The sequence below is a fragment of the Psilocybe cubensis genome, chromosome 2, assembly GCF_017499595.1.
Source record: "Psilocybe cubensis strain MGC-MH-2018 chromosome 2, whole genome shotgun sequence".
NCBI classification, from domain to species: domain Eukaryota; kingdom Fungi; phylum Basidiomycota; class Agaricomycetes; order Agaricales; family Agrocybaceae; genus Psilocybe; species Psilocybe cubensis.
Genome location: NC_063000.1, coordinates 1174209 through 1195936, shown reverse-complemented (window position 1 = coordinate 1195936; position 21728 = coordinate 1174209). Strand labels below are relative to the sequence as shown.

Below are 21728 nucleotides of genomic sequence, written 5' to 3'. Positions count from 1 at the left end.
ATAGTGATGAACAGTGAACAGTGATGATAGGTGTGATGATAGAAAAAGGACAATTTGAACCATGAGCAATGATGATGAGATAATGGATGATAACGATCATGATGAACAGAGGGTATAGGTAGATGTGGCAGAAAGAGAAAAAAACATGAAAAAAGGAAATCAAAGAGGCATATAAAAATAATCAAAAAACAACAAAAAAGAGGAAGAGAAAATGAAAGTCGAAATCGAAGTCGAAGACGAAGACGAAGACGAAAATGAACATGAACATGAACATAAAAACACCATAAAGCATGAATAATAAAAAAATCCAAAAGAAAGAAAAACCAATTCTTCCTTCCGTCCTTTCTTCCTACCAAACCCCAAACCCAAAAAACCACAATGAAATGCACCAGGCATCGTCCCAAACGCCCTCAAACGCCCCTACACCGAACCAACCAAAAAACAAAAAAAAATCCAGGGAGAACACCACAGTTACGCCAACGTCGACGACTTGCTAAAGTCCCAATTCGCATCCACATCAGCAGCAGCCAACAACACGCTCTGCGTCCAATCCTCCATATCATCCTCCTCGTCCTCAAACAAGCTTAGATGATGCGACGACGCAGTGGACGTCACAGACAGATTCGACGAGCTAGTGGAGGCTTGTAGGCCAAGTTGGTAGAGCGGGGTCGCAGATGGTGATGGTGCATTGCTAGAACTACCAGCGGAGGCGGAGGCGGCGGCGGCGCTCTTCTGCTGAGCAGTCTTCATCGTGCCACGGCCGATGACCGCCCTTCTTGTCGCCGTCGTAAGAAGAGGAGATTCAATCTGCGGCTGCGGCTGTGGAGGCTGCAGCGCGCTCTGCGTCGTATTCTTATTCGCGCTCAAGCTCAGACTCTCATTCTCACTCTCCTCCTCCTCTTTCAACCCCCCAAATCCATAATCCAGCCCCAACGCGCCGCCCTCAATAGGCGTATCCAGCACAGGCGGGAACATCATCGTCCCCGTACCACTCCCACTCCCGCCGGTACTGGTACTACTACCACCCGAACTCTCATGGCCTCCACTCATCAAACTCGACCGCGACTGCGGCGCCGTGACAGCCGACAACGGCGTCGACACCGACGAGTCGCTCGCTGAGCGCGGCGTGCGTGGCTGCGGGGTCTGACCTTGACCCTGATTCTGACCCAGACCAAGACTCTGGCTTTGACTTTGATGCTGGCTCTGGATCTGGTGCTGCAGCTGCTGCAGCGCAAGCATCTGCTGACTCTGATTCGGACCCGCGCTCAAATTCAAGCTCGAGGTCGAGTTCGAGCTCTGCACAACCATAATCGGGCCCGATATCCTCTCCTTCTCCTTCTCCCTATCCCTATCGCGATTACCCGTCAACGACGACGCAGAGCGCTTCGAGAACAACAACCGCAACGAGGGCTTCTTCGACCTCAACAGGCTTTTCTCCTGCTTCTCCTGTCCTACCGCTCCGGTGATAAAGCCACCACCATTCCCATTCCCATTCCCGCTCCCGCTGCTAAACGACCCCGCACTATGCGGCGACGGCGACCCCGCAGGCGACGACGCGTTCGACGACGACAAGTTCGGGAGGAGCGGGGCGATCGACGGCGAGAAATTGGGCAGCGAGAGCACAGGGATCGAGCGGCGCTTGCTCTTCGTCGCATCGCCCCCAGTCGTTGTCGTTGAGGCCGAGGTGCCAGTTCCAGACGCGGGGGGCGGGAAGAAGTGGTAAGGCGACTGCGCGCCGTCTCGCGAAGGGAACTGGATCGCTTTGCCTGCACCTGCGCTCGACTTGGATACAACGGAAGACGCAAGCGATAGCATTGACGGGTTCACACCCTTCATCACCCCACCCGCCGCGTTCGGGTTCGCAGCAAACCCAGCATTACCGCCAATCATGCCCTTCTCCAGCGGCACACCCGCCACATCCGCAATCTCCAACCTCAACCCACCATGCCCATGCGCGCCTTTCTCCTTCGCATCCGCCGCCAATATACCCGCCGCCGCTGACGTCTCAAGTTGCGAAAACGACGGATTTCCCGAGGACGTCCGCGTCGCGATCGACTCGGCCGACGCCGAGAGCGGAGGCGGCGGGTGATGCTCATCCTCCTCCCCATCCTCATCCTCCTCATCTTCATCCTCATCCTCCTCCTCACCATCACTCTCCTCGCTCCCCGCCTCACCACCAAACGACGACACGGAGCTCACAACCGAGCGGCTGTCGAGATACACCGTCGACACCGTCGGCACCTCCGACGCACGCGCGTTCGTGTTCGTGTTGCTCACGGGCGACACGACCTGGCGCCGCCGCCGGATGCGCACGGAGGGCGTGGTGCTAAGCTGCGTCTGTCTGCCCTGCGCCAGCGGTGGGATAGGCGGAGGCGGAGCCGGGATAGGCATAGATGCAAAGGAAGAGGACATCGACGCACTCGCACTCGCGTCGTCGTCGCCCTCCGCCGAAGCATGGTAATCCGACCCAGCCACACTCCTCGTCTCGAGATCTCCTCCGCGCGGTGCGCGGCGCGTGAGGATGTTCAGCGGGAGATCGTCTTTGGCCGGTGTAGGCGGTGGCACGTCGTTATCGTGGTCATGGTCGAGGGCAGCGGCGACGGCTGACGCGTCTGCAGGTACAACCGTGCGTCTTCTAATATCCATCACATCATCTTCCTCCTCCTCCTCCTCCTCCTCCTCTCCCTCCTCCACCCCATCACCCTCATCTTTTTCATCCTCATCCTCATCCTCAGACCCCCAAATCCCCTCCGCCTCACAAAGCACCTTCATCAACGGCGGCGTCATCCCCAAACTCGGACAAAACACCAGCATCAAGTTGCTCAGCGGCATCTTCGTCTCCCTACTCCGCTCCGCCGTCGCCCTGATCAGATCAACGACCGTGCGGAGGATATCCCTGTTTTCCCGGGGGAGCAGCGCCACGAGCGCCTGGATCGCGCGGGTGAGTTGGAGCGAGGGCGGGGGGATGCCGGTGAATGAGGGCGCGGCGAGGGTGGATAGGGAGGGTGGTTTGCGGAGGGAGTTGGGGAGGGGGAGGGACATTGTTAGTGGGCTGTTGCTGTTGTTGTTGTTGTTGGATGCGGAGGAAGAAGAAGTGGTGGATGTGGATGTGGAGGACGAAGAGGGTTTGTTGGGCAGCCCTGACTTGGGGTTCGCTGGCAGCCCGCGGCCTGGGATAACAGACATGCGCACGGGCATGTGTGTCGCAGCGGCAGCGGCGGCGGTGCTGGTGTTAAGACTCGTCTCCTTGCTCACCGCCGCATCGAACAGCGGCTGCAGCTTTTGCGTGAGAATGGGTTCTGGGACTGTACGTCCATCCGCGTCAGCGTCAGCTTGACATCAGAAAAAAGGAGGGGGGAAGAGGGATACGCACGTTCGCGCAGGTACGCCTTGAACACGGACGCAACGGCGTGCGGGTCCAGGTCGCCCGGTGTACACTCTGTCATGTCGTAGTCGCATCCTGTCAACGCCAAAAAAAAATAGAAAAACCCGAGTTGTCAGTCAGTCAAGGCAAGGAGAAAATTGATCTCGAGCAATCAGCGCAGCGCAGCGCAATGCGGGTGATAGAGAGGAAAACAGCAAGTATCAAGTGGCAAGTATCAAGTATCAAGCAAGAAAGCAAAGAAGTCGCCCAAGCGAATGACAACGATGTGAATCCGCATCGCATCGCATGTACCAATAGCCAGGACCAAACTAGAACGAGTCTAGCTGTATTCTTTCTACCCGCCCCATCCGCAATATTGCATCTGAAATAATCCAGAGCACATCCAGATCCAGATCCAGATCCAGCGTCCAGTCCAGCGTCCAGCGCCATCTTCCATCCACAAGCGCACTGGTGTACACATTCATCCATCCACGCACATCGCGGTGATACATTAACACATGAAAAGGGGGATATAAGAAGGAAAGGAAAGGGAAATAAAAAGGGCATATACGGATATGCATATGGATAACGAGAAAGGCAGAGGCGTTGCCATCCTCGTACCCAGTACCCAGTACCCATCACATCATAGCACAATATCCGCAATCCGCAATCGCGGTATAAAATAGAATAGGAGACACGTAGAAGCACTCGTAATAGTAAAAAGGGAAAGAAAAAGCAAAAAGGAGTACCCACCAGCATCGAACTCTGCTCTCAACTTTGCCACATGCTGCGGCATCCCGCTCACTCTGTATAAACAAAAAAAACGCAGGTGGTCAGTATCGCAATTCCAACTCCAACTCGAACTCGAAAAGAAACATAAAATATAACCAACACAAAAATATAACCAACACAAAAAGAAAGAAAGAAAAAAAACGCACCGAAACAACCCCTCCTCACAAACACCCCACACCAACAAATGCTGCGCACATCTTACGACCAGCGCGGGGAGACGACGTTTGGACGGGTCTGCGAGGGTGCGGATGAGGGCGAGGCGGTGTCGGGTTTGGGTTTGGGTTTGGGATTCTGGTTGGTCTGGTTGCTGGTTGGGTTTGGAGGATGAGGGGGGTTGAGAGGAGTTGGCGGGATTTGAGGAGGAGGTGGTTTTTGAGGAGGAGGCGGGGTCTTTGGCGTTCACACCTGAACCGATAGCTGAGGTGGATAAAGACCGCGCAGCGCTAGACGATGAAGAAACCGACGCGCTATCACCCTCAACCCCTTTTCTCCCCACTCCAGCACCAACCCCTGCACTACCAACCCAAACACCAGTCTCATAAACACACCGCCCCAAATCCCTCTTAAACACCATCCCTGCAGTGCCCCTCTTCCCACTACTGGTGTTTACCAATGGACCGCGGAGGAGCCGACCGAGGTTCGGGCCTTCATTTTGGATTGGGTTGTCATAATGGGTGTGGGAGGAGAGGCTGGATATGGAGGGTGCGGGTCTATGGCCTTGTCCTTGTTGTTGTTGTTGGTGGGAGGAAGCATGGGAAGGAGGCGAAGACGATGAAGAGAGAAAGTGACTGTGCGATTTGGAGTATGTGTGTCCCTGTTGCCCCTGTGTATGCCCGTGTCCGGCACTAGACCCCGAACTCGTTCTCCCCAACGGGTACCCATACTGTGCACTAGCAGAGGCGGACGACGCGCTCTTGGTTTTGCCAAATGTGAACGCGCTCGGACCCGCTGGTCTAACCGCCGCACTGCTAGATGAGGAGGAGTATCCTCCTTCCACCTCTCTTTCTCTTTCCCACTCCCTATCTCTCTCTCTTTCTCTCTCGTACTCGCTTCCAGACCCCGCACCAGCGCCTCCAGGACTCGCACCCCCCGATCCGGAAGCAGAAGACGACCCCATACCGAACTTCATCTTGAGTACACCCAGCCCGCCTGACATACCCTCCACCGCGCGCTTTGCGAGTATAGCGGGGTTGAGACCTGATATTGAGGTCGTTTGTGTGCGTTGGTGTTGGTGTTGGTGCGGGTGCAGCTGGTGTGGTTGGGGGTGTAGCTGGGCGCCGGAGGAGGAGGAGGGGGAGGACATGGAGGGAAATGCCGATGGAGGGGGTTTAGATCCTCCGTGTGCATTTCCGTGTCCGTGGTGCGGATGTGATGGGAGAGGCCGTGCGTGAGTACCTGGACCGGGACCGGGACCTGGGCTTGAAAGCGACGATGCGGAGCCTGAGGCTGATGCATATGCCGAGCCGTACGCAGATGACGCGGACGATGTAGATGCAGACGCAGATGCAGATGTGGATGTGGAAGTAGAAGTGGTGGATGTGGTGGATGTGGACGATGCGGATGCTGAAGAGGTGTGCCCCTGACCGTGCCCATGTAATTGATGGCTCGGCCGTAGAGGCTGCAGCGGCGTCTGCTGTTTCTGCTGCTGTCCGGAGCCGCTGGGAGTCGGGCTCAAAGAGACGGGCAACACTGGAAAGATACGGGCGTTGTGCAGGCTTACAGCTGTTGGCTGTGTATGTGTGTGCGGGAACATGGGGCGTGGGACACCTTCGGAGATGGAGTGCGATGGGAGTCTGTTTGGGCCCTGTGGGTGGGAATGGGATTGGGTGTGAGTGGGAGGAGGGTGGTCGAGGGAGAGGGAGCGTCTGTGGGATGTTGTTGTTGGGGTGGTAGCGAACGAGGAGGGAGGGGCAGTGGTTGATGATGGGTTAGTCTGGGTGGGCGTAGGTGTTGTAGGTGTAGGCTGTGTGGGGTAAGAGAGTGTTTGGGATTTACTGTTATCATCGCCGTCGCTATGGGTCTCGGCTCCTGTCCGCGGCTCAGTTGGTCGCTCGGCTCGCTCGTCCTGCTCATCGAGTTCCTCTGCGACACCAAAATCGGCATCTGCGATGAGGGCACTGAGAGGTCTGGCTGAGCCCGAGGGGACGACAGTGTGTGCGGACTGGAAGGACTCTGCCCATGATACGGGGCGGGAGGAGCGTGTGGGATTGCGGACTGTGCGGTGGCTGTTGGTAGAGTCAGACTTGCGCCACGAGTCCTTTTGGGTGGGTGGCTCTGAGGGAGAGGGAGACTGGTCGTAGAGGGCGATGTAGTTGACAGCGGAGGATATGCCTGGACTGAGGGGGATGACCGAGTGCCTGTTGTTGTCGGTATCCTTGGAGGGGGGAGTAGGCGGGAGAGCTGCGACCTGCGCAGGAGACTCTTTTTTGCGGCGAGCAGCAAAGGCGCGCTTGAGGTTGATGCCTTTTGTCTGTGGCTGTTGCTGTTGCTGCTGCTGCTGCTGGTGCTGCTTTGAGTGGGCGAGGCCCATGAGGTAGGGAAAGGGAAGAGAGGAAGAGCGGGGAGTTGGCGCAGAGGAGTGATAGAGAGTCTGCGGGGAGACATGCGCCCTCGGCGTGCTGTCCGTCATCGTGGCTGCTGCTCTGCTGCTGCTGCTGCTGCTGCTGCCGTTCCACACCGTCTATCAACCATCCCACGGTTTTGATCCAATGATGTCATCCCCTTTTCTCTAATTCTCCTTCAACTCTCCATCGATAACCTCTTCTTTCCTACCACCATGGCCAGCGCTGCCCGCAAAGTACAGGAGCGCCTCTTTGGCAAATCTCCCCAGAGCTCTGTTCCAGACACTCCTTCGCGTGACACTACCCCTCTCTCCATCCACATCCCAAAGCCTGCTCAGAGCCCCACCCCGCCCCCGCCCCGCAAGTCTGCCCCCGCCAAACCCTCTGACTCTCCCAAACCAGATCCAGACACCACCCTCAAGGCTCTCGATGGGTTGGGCATATCAGACCCCTCCTCCAACACCCCAGACGACGACAATCGCGCTCGCACCCCAGAGCCCCTCCCCCCTTACCGCGAGCGTCTCGCCAAAAAGCTCGGTCCAGACTACATCGGCACTGAAAAGTACCGTCTCCAGCAAGACGACGCCCGCGAGCGCCACTGGAAACGCTGGGGGCCCTATCTCAGCGACAGGCAATGGGCGAGTCCTCTCTTTGCCTTACCCCGCCCTTGCTAACCTCTACCCCAGGCCACTGTTCGCGAGGACTACTCCGCGGACGGCGATGCCTGGTCCCACTTCCCCCATGCACACGCCAGATCCCGCGCATATCGCTGGGGCGAGGACGGTATTGCAGGTATAAGCGACAACCACCAGCGTCTCTGCTTCGGTCTCTCCCTCTGGAACGGCGAGGATCCCATTCTCAAGGAACGCCTTTTTGGCGTCACTGGTCATCAAGGAAACCACGGCGAGGATGTCAAGGAGCTCTACTACTACCTCGATTCCACACCCACCCATTCCTACATGAAGTTTCTATACAAGTACCCCCAGCGCCGCTTCCCCTACGAGGAGCTCGTCGACGAAAACCAACGCCGTGGACGCGATGTCGCAGAATTTGAAATCCTCGACACAGACGCCTTTGACGAAGACCGCTACTGGGACGTTTTTGTCGAGGTATGCCATTTTTATCTAATCTACTAGCCCCTATTTACATCTACCTAGTACGCCAAAGACGAGGACGAGCCCGACAATCTCTACATCCGCATCACCACCTACAACCGCGGCCCAGATCCAGCCACCCTGCATGTCATCCCCCAGCTCTGGTTCCCCAACACCTGGTCCTGGCCCCTCGAAAAGCCACCCATGCCTTCCCTCACCGGCTCCGTGCGCGGCGTAGACGAAATCCGCTGCATCACCGCCCGCCATCCGACCCTCGGCAAAACCCACCTCTACGCTCTACCCTCCCCACCACCCGTGGGGCCCACCACCGACTTTGAAGTCGACGACAGCGCAGACGTCGTACAGCCAGCCTTGCTCTTCACCGACAACAACACCAACTTTAGCCGTCTATACGGCGGGACAAACGAGACGCCCTACGTCAAAGACGCGTTCCACGACCATATCATCCCAGCGCACCGCCCGCCCGCGTCGGCCTCGCAGCCAGAAGACTTTTTCGCCCCGCGCATTCGCAGTCGCACCGCGTCGCTGTTCGGGAACGAGCGCCCGGAGGTGGTGGAGGAGGGCCCGTGCACCCCGTTCCCTGCTACACCCGGCTCGTTCGTCAACCCGGAGATGCGCGGGACAAAGGCTGCCGCGCAGTACGTCTTTGCTGACGTCCCGGGCCACGGCGGCTGCGCCGTCGCCCGACTCAAACTCACACCTTCGCGGCTCTCCGCGGACCCCTCGCTAGAAGACGAAACGATATTCGACGATACGCTCGAAGAGCGCCGTGTGGAGGCGGATGAGTTTTACTCGAGTTTTGTGTTTGGCCCGATTAGTGAGGATTTGAAGCAGATTATGAGGCAGGCGTTTGGGGGCATGTTGTGGACGAAGCAGTATTATCGGTTTGTGCAGAAGGAGTGGATGGAGGGTGATCCGGCGCAGCCGCCCCCGCCGCCTGAGAGGAAGTGGATCAGGAATAGAGAGTGGAGGCATATGCATGTTGAAGATGTGTTGAGTATGCCTGACAAGTGCGCTTCTTTTTTTTTGTCACTTATATTACCTCTTCCTTGCCCGGCGCTTATTTTAAAATCTAAATATAGATGGGAGTACCCGTTCTTCGCAGCGTGGGATACAGCGTTCCATTGCATCCCACTCGCCGTCGTCGACCCCTCCTTCGCGAAAAAGCAACTCGACCTGCTCACACGCGAATGGTACATGAAACCCGACGGGCAGATCCCCGCATACGAATGGAACTTTTCCGACGTCAACCCACCCGTCCACGCATGGGCCACATTCCGCGTATTCAAAATCGAGCGCAAGCTGCACGGGGGTAAAGAGGACTTGGGGTTCTTGGAGCGGGTTTTTCAAAAGTTGCTGTTGAATTTTACGTGGTGGGTTAATAGGAAGGATAAAGGGGGAAATGGGGTTTTTGAGGGGGGTTTTTTGGGGTTGGATAATATTGGGGCGTTTAATAGGAGTGAGCCGTTGCCTACGGGTGGGGAGCTGCGTCAGGCGGATGGGACGGCGTGGATGGCGTTTTATTGTTTGAATATGTTGAGTATTGCGTTGGAGCTTGCGAAGCATAATAGTGTTTATGAGGATATTGCGAGCAAGTTTTTCGAGGTGCGGCGTTTTCTTTTTCTTTGTACGATTACCATTACCATTACCATTAACGCCGACTTTCACAGCACTTCATATTCATAGCAGACGCCATGACATACTCCTCCTCCACCACCGACGAATCGCGCTCGCTCTGGAACGAAACAGACGGGATGTACTACGACGCCATCGTTTTCGGCCCGGGCCACTCCATCCAGCTCCCCGTGCGCTCGCTCGTCGGTCTCATACCCCTGTACGCGACACTTGTGTTGGAGCCGGCGGTGTTGAATCGGTTCCCGGGGTTTAAGAAGCGGATGGAGTGGTTTGTTGATAATAGGCCGGGGGCGGCGGGGAGGAATATGGCTAATATGAAAGGTGGGTGTTGGGTTTTTTTTTGGTTGTTTTTTTGGTTTTTTTTTTTTTTGGTCTTTTTTTCTTTCTCTTTTTGGTTTTTTGGATTTTGTGGTTGTGTTTGTGTTTTTTGGGTGGGTTTGAGCTGACGGGTTAACTTTTTATAGTTGGTGGGAAAGAGCAGAGAAGGCTTTTAGCGCTTGCGAGTAAAGAGCGGCTTGTCAAGATTTTGGAAAAGATGTTGGACGAGAACGAGTTTTTGAGCGAGCATGGTGTGCGATCGTACGTACTCGAGCTAAAATGCTGGTTGCATCCTCACTCACACACACACACACACACACACACACCATTGACTGAACTGTGAATAATAGACTTTCGAAGCTGCATCAGGAGCATCCGTGGGGGATCGATGTGCATGGGCAGAGGTATGAGGTTGGGTATTGGCCGGGTGATTCGCAGTCGGGGATGTTTGGTGGGAATTCGAATTGGCGCGGTCCGATTTGTACGTACACCCTCCCTCTATCCCATTCCCCTTCCCATTTCCATTTCCATGCTCAACAATCTTAACTATTTCCAGGGCTAGCAACCAACTTCCTGCTCATCGAGTCTCTCCAGCGCTTCTACCAATACTACGGCGACGACCTCCAAGTAGAGTGTCCGACGGGTTCAGGGGAGTATATGAACCTTGTAGCTGTGGCGGAGGAGATTCAGCATCGGATTATTCATATTTTTGGACGTGATGCCGAGGGGAGGAGAGCGACGAATGGGGGCAATGGAAAGTTGGATTATGATCCGCATTTTAGGGATTATGTGTGGTTTTATGAGGTGTGTTTTTTTTGTTGTTTTTTTTGTGTTGTGTGTTGGGCTTTTGGGTTGTGTGGTGCTGATTATTATTTCTTTTGTGACTAGTTCTTCCATGCGGACAGCGGGAAAGGTCTCGGAGCGAGTCATCAGACGGGGTGGAGTGGGCTTGTGGCGTATCATATCTTGCAGAGCGGTGTGAGCTGTAGGTTGCCCAAGACTCCTAGAAGTACGTGTTCATTTCATTCTCTTTTGTTTTTTTTCCCTTATTAATGATTCTTTGTAGCGCCGAGGAGTGTGTTGAGGCATTACTTTGATGTACGTCTATTATTTTTTTCTACTTTGACTTATTCAAACTTTCAATGAAGGACACGATCGACTCGCGCTCTGAATTTGGAGATGATGCGAAATCTGCGAGCGGGTTCAGTGCGGTTGGAAGTAACTTTGAGAATTGGGAGTTGAATACGCTTGGGGATATTTCGCCGGATGCGCTTTGAGGTTATTATCATCGTTAACGCTGGGCGCTTATGGGATGTGGGATTGTGGGCTTATGGAAATTGGGATTGTGGGAGTTGGAGAGAAAAATGTGCCTTCATGGACATAAAGAAACGATATGAGGGAGTGTTTATGCAGACAAGAGAAAGAGTTTTGGTAGATTGGTAGATTGGATTGGAATAGATTAGATGGATTACTATTTTGTATTTTATTGAATGTTTGGGTCTCGTTTTTTTTGAAGTTTGTGTTGGGGTTGCCCAGGGCGTGTTTGGTGTTTTGGTGTTTCGTTTGGGTTTATTTTTTTTCTTTTCTTTTTTTCTTTTTGTCTTTTTTGATACACGTTTGTAGGACAGGACGTATTAGACATGATATTATACACGATGCATGATATGTGATACGTGTTACTTGGTACTTGGTACATCTTGATACTGATACTCACGATGATACTTGATACTTGATACACAATGATAACTATCATGATACTGATGAGTGACTGATAGTAGTAGTAGTAGCAGTAGTAATGGGAGTGAATGCGAGCTTGGAGCTTGAATGCAGAAAATCAGAATCAGAATCAAAATCAAAATCAAAATCAAGATGGTGATTGTGATTGTAATCACAAAGATAGTTTCTGAAATCGAGTTGTTGTATCAGCAGTCTTCACTAGGACTTTACGATTAGAATGAACATTTGGAAGTGTACATTAACGTTAAGCTTTTTTTGGAGGTTGTCAATATATTGATTGATATTGACGCTGACGTTGCACTCGAAAGGGAGTTGGACGAAAATATGAACAAGTTCGTTAGGTCATGTGAGGTTTAGGGCGGGTTATGTTCGCTTGCGACTTAAAATGGCCATCGTTGCACTTTACACTCAAATAGCTCTTCTTGTGCATCTCAATTCCTCGCTGCAAATTGCATGACAAAGTTCTACAATGATAAAAACCTAAAAACACAACTTTTACTACACACATTCTGATATCTACTTCTTCTTAGGCTTCAAGTTCTGCGGGTACTGCCCATTGACGATGTCATCAGGAATAGGCACGGTGTAGTTCGCGAAACAGTCAAAGTTGAAGTCGATCTCCTGCATGCGCTGCTTCATGCCCGCGATGAACGTGTTGATCTCGCACATGCCGTTTTTGTCGGGCTTGCATCCTTTGATGCCTGTGAGCGGGACGACGCCGTCGTTGATTATCCAGCGGATGTGTGTGGGCTTGGAGGAGGCCGGGCAGGAGAGGACTTGGCCGACGACGTTGGCTGCGAAGGGTGCGAGTTGATTGGCGAAGAATGTCTGTTAGTTGTCGCCGTGTCAGCGTGGTTGTTCGGGTGTCCAGCTAAAGAAGAGAAGTTTACCTGGCCTTTTGGAATGTGGTCGGTGGGCAGAGGTCCGTTGGCAGCAAGAGTCGTAAGGTTCATGGCAGCGAAAACTGGCAAGGTGTCAGGACACGTGAATCATAACAGATATACAACACTCACTAGCCGTCAGAATCGTGTCGTGGGTTGCGTCAACGTAAATAGGTTGGTCTAGTGGGAAGAGAATATCGCTCGTCACAATCGAGGCGTTGACTGTGGTGTCGAAGGTCGTGATGCGCGTCTTGGTGAGTCGTGAAACGAGTTCCTGGACGTAGCCGATACCCATGGCGCTGGATGCGGGGTTACCGGGTCCGAAAGAGTACCAGAATTGAAGATCTAGGTCCAGTCAGGTCACAAGAGGTACAAAGGCAAAAATATATTTTGTATTACCGCTTTGATATTCGAATCCTCTCCATTCCTCCTCAGTGAACAGGTCGCAGAAAGAGGAATATCCAAGGGCGACGGTCTTTTGACGTAACATTAATATTATGAACATGAGGAGAGGGAAATATGTACCTCGAAAGCGCAGAGTTGTTGCATAGCAAACAAGTCCGTCACGTTGAGTTGCAGTCCCCTGAGGTTTGCGTTCAGCCTCTTTACTGCAGGGGCCAAGTAGATCTGGGCCCATTTCTGGCTTTGAATGTCACCGAACGCGGCGACATCATTCAGTCCGTTAGTGCAAGACTCGTAAGGGGCAAGGGTGTTGTTCTGCTTTCCCCCGTGTTCAATCGTGATAAGTTGGTGATAACTATCTTGGTACTTTTGTACACCGAAGAAACCCGTAGCGAAGTGGAGACTATTGAAAAGAGAGTCAGCTAAATTTTGACAGTTTCTGTCAAAGATTTACGAACGCGGAGTCAAGCATACGCGCTAAGATTTACATTAGTCTAGTTGATGATAGAGGTATAGACTCGCGATTTACCTTCGGAGGTTGTTCGGAAGACGGGTAGATTCTTGAATCCTTTCAGCAATTGGCCTAACATTTAATTAGTAGGAGAGATTAGAATGCTGAAGCAATATTCATACCATATTTGACACGGAACCCAACACCCAAGTTGAAGCTGGTGAAAAGTATGAGCGACGCTTCAAGCCATAAACTGATAGGAGCGTACAGTTGTGAGCGACCAAAAGGTGTCAAAATGTCACCACCGAGTTTGTAAGTCCAAGTGTTCAAGAAACTGAGATCGCCTTTCGCCGAGAACCCAGATCCCGAATTAGCAGCGGCATTGACCTTGGCTGCAAATCCTGGGGGACCACTGTCAGCAGTGGGGTAACGCGCACCATGGCGGTGAAGAAGGTGGGCCTGTACGATGTCGCATCCCTCAGGAATGAGAGGAGATGCTCCAGGCAGACCAAACGCCGATGATGGGACGGATTGGAAAGGGCTCAAATTTCCGAGGTGCACCAAGACGTCGAAGGGGTCCATCGGTGTGCTATCTTCAGCACCCCCATTGATCAGGGGGAAGAAGCTGTCGACTTTGGCAGCCACAGGTGCAGTCTCTATTGCTGCTGCTTCGTCTCCGGCTACAAAATATCGTTGAGCTTTACACCTCCAGCAAAAGTTCAAGAGACGTACTGCGCGTTGGACCTGGGAATCCAACTTTAGAGCCATCGGGGAAGTTCGTGTCGGTTGCTGCAATACCAGCATTGGGTGGGGGGAACACAGCGGTTGTAGTCGCGCCTGCAAAGGTCGATGCACGTTGCGCGACGACGAGGTAGGGCAACAAGCTGATTAAAGCGAACAGACCGAGACTGTGCATATTGAACGAAGGCCCTGGGACTGAGCGTTAACCTCTCGATGTCCATCCTACCCCGTATTTAAGTATTTGCATCCTGCAGTGCTTCTCCAGCCCGGCGGGGGAGGGCATCGGTCGCCTGGCTGCTGTATGTTACGTGCAGAAGAATAGATCTAAGATGATGTGCATCGTAAGCATAGTGAATGTCACTTCCATTAATTATAGCGACAAGCTAAACAACTTTCATGGTTTAGACTCGTTAATTATAGATTGAGCGGCTTTAGTGCCGGTATTCTGAGCCAATAAAGAACGTCCAGAACCATGCTCATATCACACGACTTCAGATTATTGAAGTCTAATAACCATGTTTGATTCTGCCTGTGCTTGAATACCAAAAGAATCCATCTGTATTGATTTGCCTGTCATGATTCGATAGCACGGTTGGAGCATTATTAAGTGCCAAATCACAATGAGCAAAGAAACGTAGTCGTTAGATCATTAGGTGACATTGCAGCGCCGAAACGAACTTAAAGAAGAGCTTTAATAAGGTCTGAGGAGTACGGGTTCAGTACGGGCATACACTAACGGGGACAGCACTAGTCAGCAACAGAAAGGGCAACTCAAATTTCAGTGTGCTATCGAGCTTGGAGTGTATTTGACATCGATCCAGAATCATTTGGGGACAAACAAAATGATTCTATAAAAGAGACTTGAAAAGTCCCAGGTCATCGGTGCTCAATCAACCGCACCCATTGTAGTCCCGAAATTACATATATGTGTGTACAATAGTATTAATACAACGATTGCTCTCGATGTACAAGACGCATTGCGTAAATCCGGACTTTACAAACACCGTTGCAGACAGTCTGATCAACAGTCCTTTCAGGGGAATGACCCTGAGCTGGTTAGTCCCCCATTATGTCAAGTTCCAAAAGGCTACGTAGCGGCGCTTAATGGGATCCGAATTGACCTTGTTCAATATAACAACATTTTAGCAACAATGACACAAACATGACATAATCGTAGTCGTCAAAGTTTTCGCGAGAGTCGAAAAGTGGATCCACTATACATTTTAGTCTTGTTTTTGATATCCTGAGATATCCACTGCTAACCAGCGTCCGAATAAGAGTCCAAGAAAAACGACAATATCTCGATGCCTTGCTCCTCGGGGTTTCTTTCCCCATCCACCAGATGCTTGTGAAAGGTTAGGTATCGCTTTCTCTGCTTCCATCTCAACAATGTTGGCATGAAAGGAGGCGGAGTGCATGTATGGTGATAAACGTACAGAAAATTCCAAAGGCGTACCCGAGGGCCATCCTACACTGCGGCGTTCGACAGCTTTGATTCGTTTGGAATTTACTCAGTTTCTAGCGGACACCAGAAGGTGGCGTCTGAGGAGAATACTAAAAGAAATTGGGCTCAATGTTCCTCGAACCGAGAGATTGTTACACCGATGAGGGATGGCATCAGAAGAGGTGTGAAGTGGGGTACCCGGTTCCGACCTGACCAAGTATATATAATGCAACTGTTTTACAATCATTCATCCAAGATATTCGCTATACGTGACAGAGAAAATCAGTACTGCTAACTTTGGAGTAGATGATTGTAAACTCACAAAGTTAGTGAGTCGTCATCTCATACTAGAAAGAGATTGGTTTTTCTTAGTCCGTGAAGAAGGTAGGAAGCTGGCCAATGAAAATGAGAAAAGTAGCGTTACGTGCCCTAAGACTCTGACAAAGGAAAATGATGATCTTGCGTACAGGCCGTGACTAGGCAACCACATCGAACGGTGTAGAAGCGACTGGTCTCTGTCTGGGGATCCCAAAGTGATACTTATCTGGAAATTTTCAACGTTGATAAGGGACCCGGTGGTTCTAGCCTTCACCAATAAAAAGTCAAGCTTCTTGAACATCATTTAGCCATGAAGCGTGTACAAGACAGCATTGAACAGTACTTGTGTCGAGTTTGTAGAGTCCTGGAGAGTTGCAGATGAAAGCCTACACTCAGTCCAAATTTCGTCTAAACAGAAACCACGAATACAACATTGGCTTGGCAAGGAAGATTTTGGGGCGTGGTTGGTCGTGATTTGCTTTGATTCACATGATTATCTGAACTTTGAGGAGTGTGACAGCAGATAGGACCTCGTAAAATGTAAGAACCACACTGGAGCAAGATTCCATGCAACAATGTATCCCAGTAGAAAAAACCTGAAGGTTGTGGGTCCAACTTTCAAAAGGTGATGCCGAAGAGTTGAGGAGACTGTATACAGTATACACTGGGAGCCAAGAATGAAATTTGATCAGAGCGCATGGTTGGCCGGCCTAGATGATGCTAGATGACAATTAGATGATTAGAAAAGGCTTAGCATGTTCTGTATTCACAGCTGAAAGCATGTTTCTCCCTTGTATTGAGGAAAAATAAGGCTAGGAAAGTGAGACCTTGGAGGAGTATATGGTCATGAAGGTTGCATTGAAGGAGTAGGTGACTGCCAAGTTGCGGTCAACATTGCAGATCGGATCAGTGGAGATGGTTACGTAATGTTTCACGGAGCGGATTTTTGTGGGTGCCTGTTGGTTTGCGCCTGATTATTTTGGTTCGCCTGATATTAGCCACACCGTCATTCTTTCATTTTCTTTCCTTACACCCCTTTCTCTCTTTTCACCATCGTTCCCCATGTCGACGACAACTGTCACCACGACAAGAACGAGTACGTCCACCAGCTCAATCTCGGTCGTCGCCACAGGGAACACCGCCTCTTTCGCCAATGAGGGCCTTCGTATGCGACGAACAAGGCGCAGATTATCAGCTCCATCCTCAAACCAGCCTTCACTGAAAGTCTGCCGCTCTCTATCATACTCTCTTGAGGCACTCGACCTTTCCTCTGCATCACCCTCGCAGACCCTTGCGTCTCTTCGCTTCCTTGTCCTCTCCTACCTTGCGGATCTCGAACGGCGTTTGAGCGAATTTGAATCTCCAAGTTTTGAGGCATGGATGCTGCAAGGGGAATTGACCATAGAGGAGGCAACACAGTGGGCCCGGACAGCTCTCGATATGCTCAAAGGTATCCGCGAGGATGTCTGTTCACATTTGCCAGAACTGCCTTTTGCCGATCTCTCCTCCATGGAGGCTTTCGTCAAGTCTCATCTTCCAGATATGCCCGATGTCCCTAACTTCACAGAAATGCGCGCACATTTACCAGAGATGCCACACCTACCTGACATGGCAGAGATGCGCGCACATTTACCAGATATGCCACACCTACCTGACATGGCAGAGATGCGTTCTCATCTGCCCGATATGCCGTCGTTACCCGACATGACGGAAATGCGTTCGCATATGCCCAGTATCCCTCATATGGACGAAGTTCGGTCGCACTTATCTGATATGTGCAACAAACTAGACGACGTTCGTACACGATTCCACGAAATAGACTTTCAACGTCCCTTTAGCTACATTCCTACACTATCCGACCATCTAGAAAACCTTCATTCCCACCTTTCAAGCTTAGACATGCCATCAGGGATACCTACACCTTCTTTCACCCCCAATACCGTTCTTGCCGACCTCCTTCAGTCCCTGTTGAATTCAGATCTTGTCAAAGATATTTTGAACTCCACACCAGAAATTATTCTAGAGGGGGAGGATATGTTGGAGAGAGCAGCTCACGAAGTCGCGGTCGCTGTCAAGCGGTCGTTCGAGGGCGTTCGACTTATCAAATATTCCGACCTGCCATATCCATGGAGGAACAACCCCTTTGTTGCACATGGATATCGGTGAGAATTATTTCTGGCACTATTCTCTGCACGTTCTGATGTCTCCTAGATTCATACCCATTGAAAAATGGCCTCTCATCCTTATGTCAGTGTTTACATGCCATAACGAAACCTGTAGGTATCCCATTTCCTCACTGGTCATACTACGCTAAGCTACCCGTCAGTAAATATCCATACTCACCTAGTACCATTCCTTCTATGGGGAGTAAATCTTCTCCCTCTAATCTGGAACACGCATGAATACGATACTCCTGAACTGTTATTCATGGCCTTTGCTCTGCTTTGTCTGGCGAGCAGCGCTATCTGGCACACGATGTCAGGCTGCGCTGATCATCGTAGCATGGAGTTCTGCGCCCGGGTTGATTATGTTGGCATCGGATGGTGAGCGATTCCATTTTTCTTTGGTTCGCTTAGTTGACATCTTCCATTATCTTTTCTAGGCTCATAAGCGCTAGCGTAGGGACAATTGTTCACTACGGATTCAGCGACTGTCATCCAAATGTCGGGCGTGCTTTCCTTGGCTTATGTTTAACAACAGGTATAGCCGGCAACATTTTCCCCTTCATGAATTGGTTCAATCAACACAAGTACCGAGTACGTCAATTGGTCATGTTGGTGAACACAGTTACACGTGTCGTACTCATACCCTTTCTTTTGGAATAGTTCTATCGTATTGGGTTTTTCCTCACCCTTTCTTTCTCTGCTATTGGACCGATGGTTGCACTTTCCATCTTGCATTCCAGGGCGGAGATGTTGGCTTTCGTTTGTGCGTTAAAGCAATCCCTGAAAAACCCCTGTATTAATAACTGTGCTAATTTTATCTGTCTTTAGCTCCGGTCTTCCCATCTCTGGCGTCATACTTAATTGGACTTGCTTTCTATGCTGCCCACTTCCCCGAGCGCGTGATCCCTCCAAACATCCAGCGGAAATTAGACACCATCGGTGGCGGTACGCTCTATTTTATCTTTTGAATATCTAATTTGCTAACAATATGCTGATTATCATATTCTTCCTCAGGTTCTCATGCAATCTGGCACTGCTTCATTGTCCTTGCCGTCAGCCAGCATAAAACCGCCATGGACCACATGAAGAACGGTGTCCAATGTATGATATCAAATGCAAGTGCTTAGTGCATGAGCACTTGGTAATGCTAAACCCCCCAAAACGCAAATGTATTCGATCGCTGTTTTGTTGTTGTTAATTGTAGTGCTGTGCGAATGGTGTCAGACAGACAACACTAATGTGTTTTTTTTTTTTTTTTTTTGTTTATTCGCCTTCATCCTCGCCGATGTAAAAAGTCCTGCGTCTATGACGTAGAAAATAGCATCACATTAAACAGCAGAGAAAAACTTCGACAAGATTGCGGCTAGAAAACAATAAAACTACAGTATCGAAGGCAACGTTTTCGGGATCACGTATCCATTTTCAATCCACACCTTCTCCAAGTCGAGAATATCATTGACGGTATCCACGAAGGTCTGCCACAAAACACCTTTGGTTAGTACTCGTTAAGACATGGGGTGTTTCAAGATCGCCCACCTCTTCCGTCGTATGAAAATCCGATTTCTTCATCCCTGTCACTTCTTCAACACGGTCAAAATCAATGTCGTATCTATCGAAGGGATATACGGGTGGTGGTTGGTTGATTAAACGACCCTCTAACTCTGGTCTGGCTTTCTTGAGCGTGGCGAACACGGTGTTAAAATCAAGTCCGTCTGGCGTAGAGAAGATGATACGCTTTCTGCCTTCCACTGTTGGCGGGGTCCGTAGTGCACCGACGTGCGCTTTAGCTACGTCTCTGAAGTCTGCATACCCTGGGCCAGGCGGGTAAACCCCCGTGGGGATAAGGAGGCTGTATACCATTATATCAGAAGATAAGGCAGAGAAATCTCCTGGGGCGACTGGAAGGTGAAGGGGCGCGAATGGACCATAGAGGAATGGCGGATTGACTTGAAATGGGTACAGCCGTGAGTTTATGTTTGTAGCTTAGGATATTGAGTGGGCTTACTTGTCGTGACATCGACGTGTGGGTTCGCCTCTGCCCATTCCCAAATTGCAAGCTCTGCGTATTTTTTGGCTACTGCGTATATAACACTTTTATTGCCGGATTTTGCTTGCTCTTTGGTGACAGGGTTCCAGTCTATGTAGTAGGAAACAGCAAGTCAATACTCCTATCTCTGAATTCAAAGGGGGTATATAACGTACGGTCCGCCCGGAATGACACACCAACGGTTCTAGGATCATCTCGCACCGATATTGTTGAGCCTGTGACAACGAATTTCTTGATCCCCACTTTCTCTGCCTGCTTCAGCACATTCAGAGACCCGTCAATGGCACTCTGTTGTTTCGTGGGTTTATCAGATGGGATCTCGATGACTGAGCGATAGCGGCATACCTTCAACATGGAATCGACGTCCTGCCGTCCCGGAAGAGGAGAGGCAGTGTGTATGACTGCATCCACTCCTTGGAGTAGTTCTTCAAATTCACCATGGGCGATATCGGCTATTTCAACGATTTCGATGGAGGGCACAGATTTGTAGAGCTCTCGCAGAGGTTCCACCTTATTTTTCCTGGCAGAACTGATTTATATATCACCACATCAGCGTTTGTTGGATCACAAACGATATAGAGAGGGAACTTACGCTCGGACTCGATATCCTTGTTTGGTTAGTTCGTGGATAACATGTGAGGCGAGGAATCCAGAGGCGCCCGTCACCTGGAATAGCCCGAGTCAGCTATAGAAAATCACAATCGCACTGATTTCACTCACGAAGATTAATTTGGGTGAATCAGACATAGCTCACTGTTCAATGGTGGATGTGTTATGCAAAGAGAATTATAGTTGAGATGGGTGTTGTGTGATCTGTACTACATCCAGTGGGTTTTATATGGTCCAAGCAACTCGGGCGTGTCACCGAGGACGGTGAAACCTCTTAGATTCTCACATAATGAGATTATCAATTGTTCTAACTCAAGATGACTGGCGACCCACGATTCATCGGGGTGCGCATGCGGTTTCCTAATAGACGCCTATGAAATGAGGCTCATGAATAACGCGCCAGCTTACGATGACAACGGGAAGCTGCGGGAGAGCGAAGTTCGACGACAAAATCGGCACTGCCAGAACTGAAACTTGACCGAGCTTGGTTATCTATGTACCGGCAACGAAATGCCGACTACCGGATCTTACTAAAAATAACTTTCCGATTTGCAATCCGGACTGATTAGCGCCTTGTTTTGTCGTTGAGTCGGCCTTGTGAGCGTTGTCATTGGTTCATGGAGGCTTGATGATTCATTTTATGTTATTCACAATGGATTACGCCATCGAGCAACTGTTAAAGCAAATAGAGCGACATACGAATCTCTACTTGTAAGGTATTTCCTTATTACACCACCGCATCACCTTCACAACAAAGGATATTTCCGGATGTAGTAAACTAGAGACTGGTGGAGTTGTCGATATTAATAGAGAAAAAAGTGAATAGAATCAAATTTAATCTTGGGCGCTAACAGACTGACATGCTTTCTGTTGTTGCCGTGACAAAATATATTCTTTCGGATGACTTTCTCAATCACGTAAATGGACTTTAGCTACATGACAGGGACGTTACATCAAAGGGAAAAGCTTTCGGGCATCACGTATTTAGTCTGTACTTTTCAAGTTCAAGAAAGTCGCTGATGGTATACAAAAAAGGGCCTAAATCCTGGAAATCTCGATGAAAATAAACTAACCTATTCAGTTGCAGGTATAAAAATCAGACTGTTTTCTCCCTCTTACTTCTTGGACGCGCTCGAAGTCGAAGTCGA

General features: G+C 50.6%; 5 protein-coding genes across 5 annotated transcripts; 2 read left to right on the top strand and 3 right to left on the bottom strand.

The window, feature by feature from the left end:
* Positions 1–471: 471 nt before the first annotated feature.
* On the bottom strand, positions 472–6785 carry JR316_0001880 (Rho GTPase-activating protein 6; the record flags this gene model as incomplete). The annotated part of the gene is made up of 4 exons (XM_047887678.1): positions 472–3305; positions 3374–3460; positions 4118–4170; positions 4303–6785. The coding sequence occupies 4 exons, from the start codon at positions 6783–6785 to the stop codon at positions 472–474; spliced, it is 5457 nt and encodes a 1818-aa protein (XP_047752601.1).
* A 147-nt stretch (positions 6786–6932) lies between these two features.
* JR316_0001879 (uncharacterized protein) lies at positions 6933–11062 on the top strand (the record flags this gene model as incomplete). Its single annotated transcript, XM_047887677.1, has 11 exons — positions 6933–7355; positions 7404–7826; positions 7875–8842; positions 8915–9437; positions 9503–9788; positions 9932–10046; positions 10136–10266; positions 10342–10589; positions 10674–10794; positions 10852–10883; positions 10934–11062. The coding sequence occupies 11 exons, from the start codon at positions 6933–6935 to the stop codon at positions 11060–11062; spliced, it is 3399 nt and encodes a 1132-aa protein (XP_047752600.1).
* A 976-nt stretch (positions 11063–12038) lies between these two features.
* JR316_0001878 (3-phytase A) lies at positions 12039–14172 on the bottom strand (the record flags this gene model as incomplete). The annotated part of the gene is made up of 10 exons (XM_047887676.1): positions 12039–12350; positions 12413–12486; positions 12536–12748; positions 12803–12878; positions 12929–13208; positions 13264–13282; positions 13335–13388; positions 13439–13473; positions 13525–13936; positions 13989–14172. The coding sequence occupies 10 exons, from the start codon at positions 14170–14172 to the stop codon at positions 12039–12041; spliced, it is 1659 nt and encodes a 552-aa protein (XP_047752599.1).
* Positions 14173–16821: 2649 nt separating this feature from the next.
* On the top strand, positions 16822–19051 carry JR316_0001877 (uncharacterized protein; the record flags this gene model as incomplete). Its single annotated transcript, XM_047887675.1, has 7 exons — positions 16822–17921; positions 17971–18035; positions 18086–18302; positions 18362–18515; positions 18585–18687; positions 18753–18869; positions 18939–19051. 7 exons carry the CDS (start codon positions 16822–16824, stop codon positions 19049–19051), a joined length of 1869 nt encoding a protein of 622 aa, XP_047752598.1.
* Positions 19052–19303: 252 nt separating this feature from the next.
* Positions 19304–20718, bottom strand: JR316_0001876 (Putative uncharacterized oxidoreductase; the record flags this gene model as incomplete). Its single annotated transcript, XM_047887674.1, has 7 exons — positions 19304–19399; positions 19461–19870; positions 19930–20061; positions 20127–20259; positions 20317–20500; positions 20564–20637; positions 20692–20718. 7 exons carry the CDS (start codon positions 20716–20718, stop codon positions 19304–19306), a joined length of 1056 nt encoding a protein of 351 aa, XP_047752597.1.
* Between the last annotated feature and the right edge of the window lie 1010 nt (positions 20719–21728).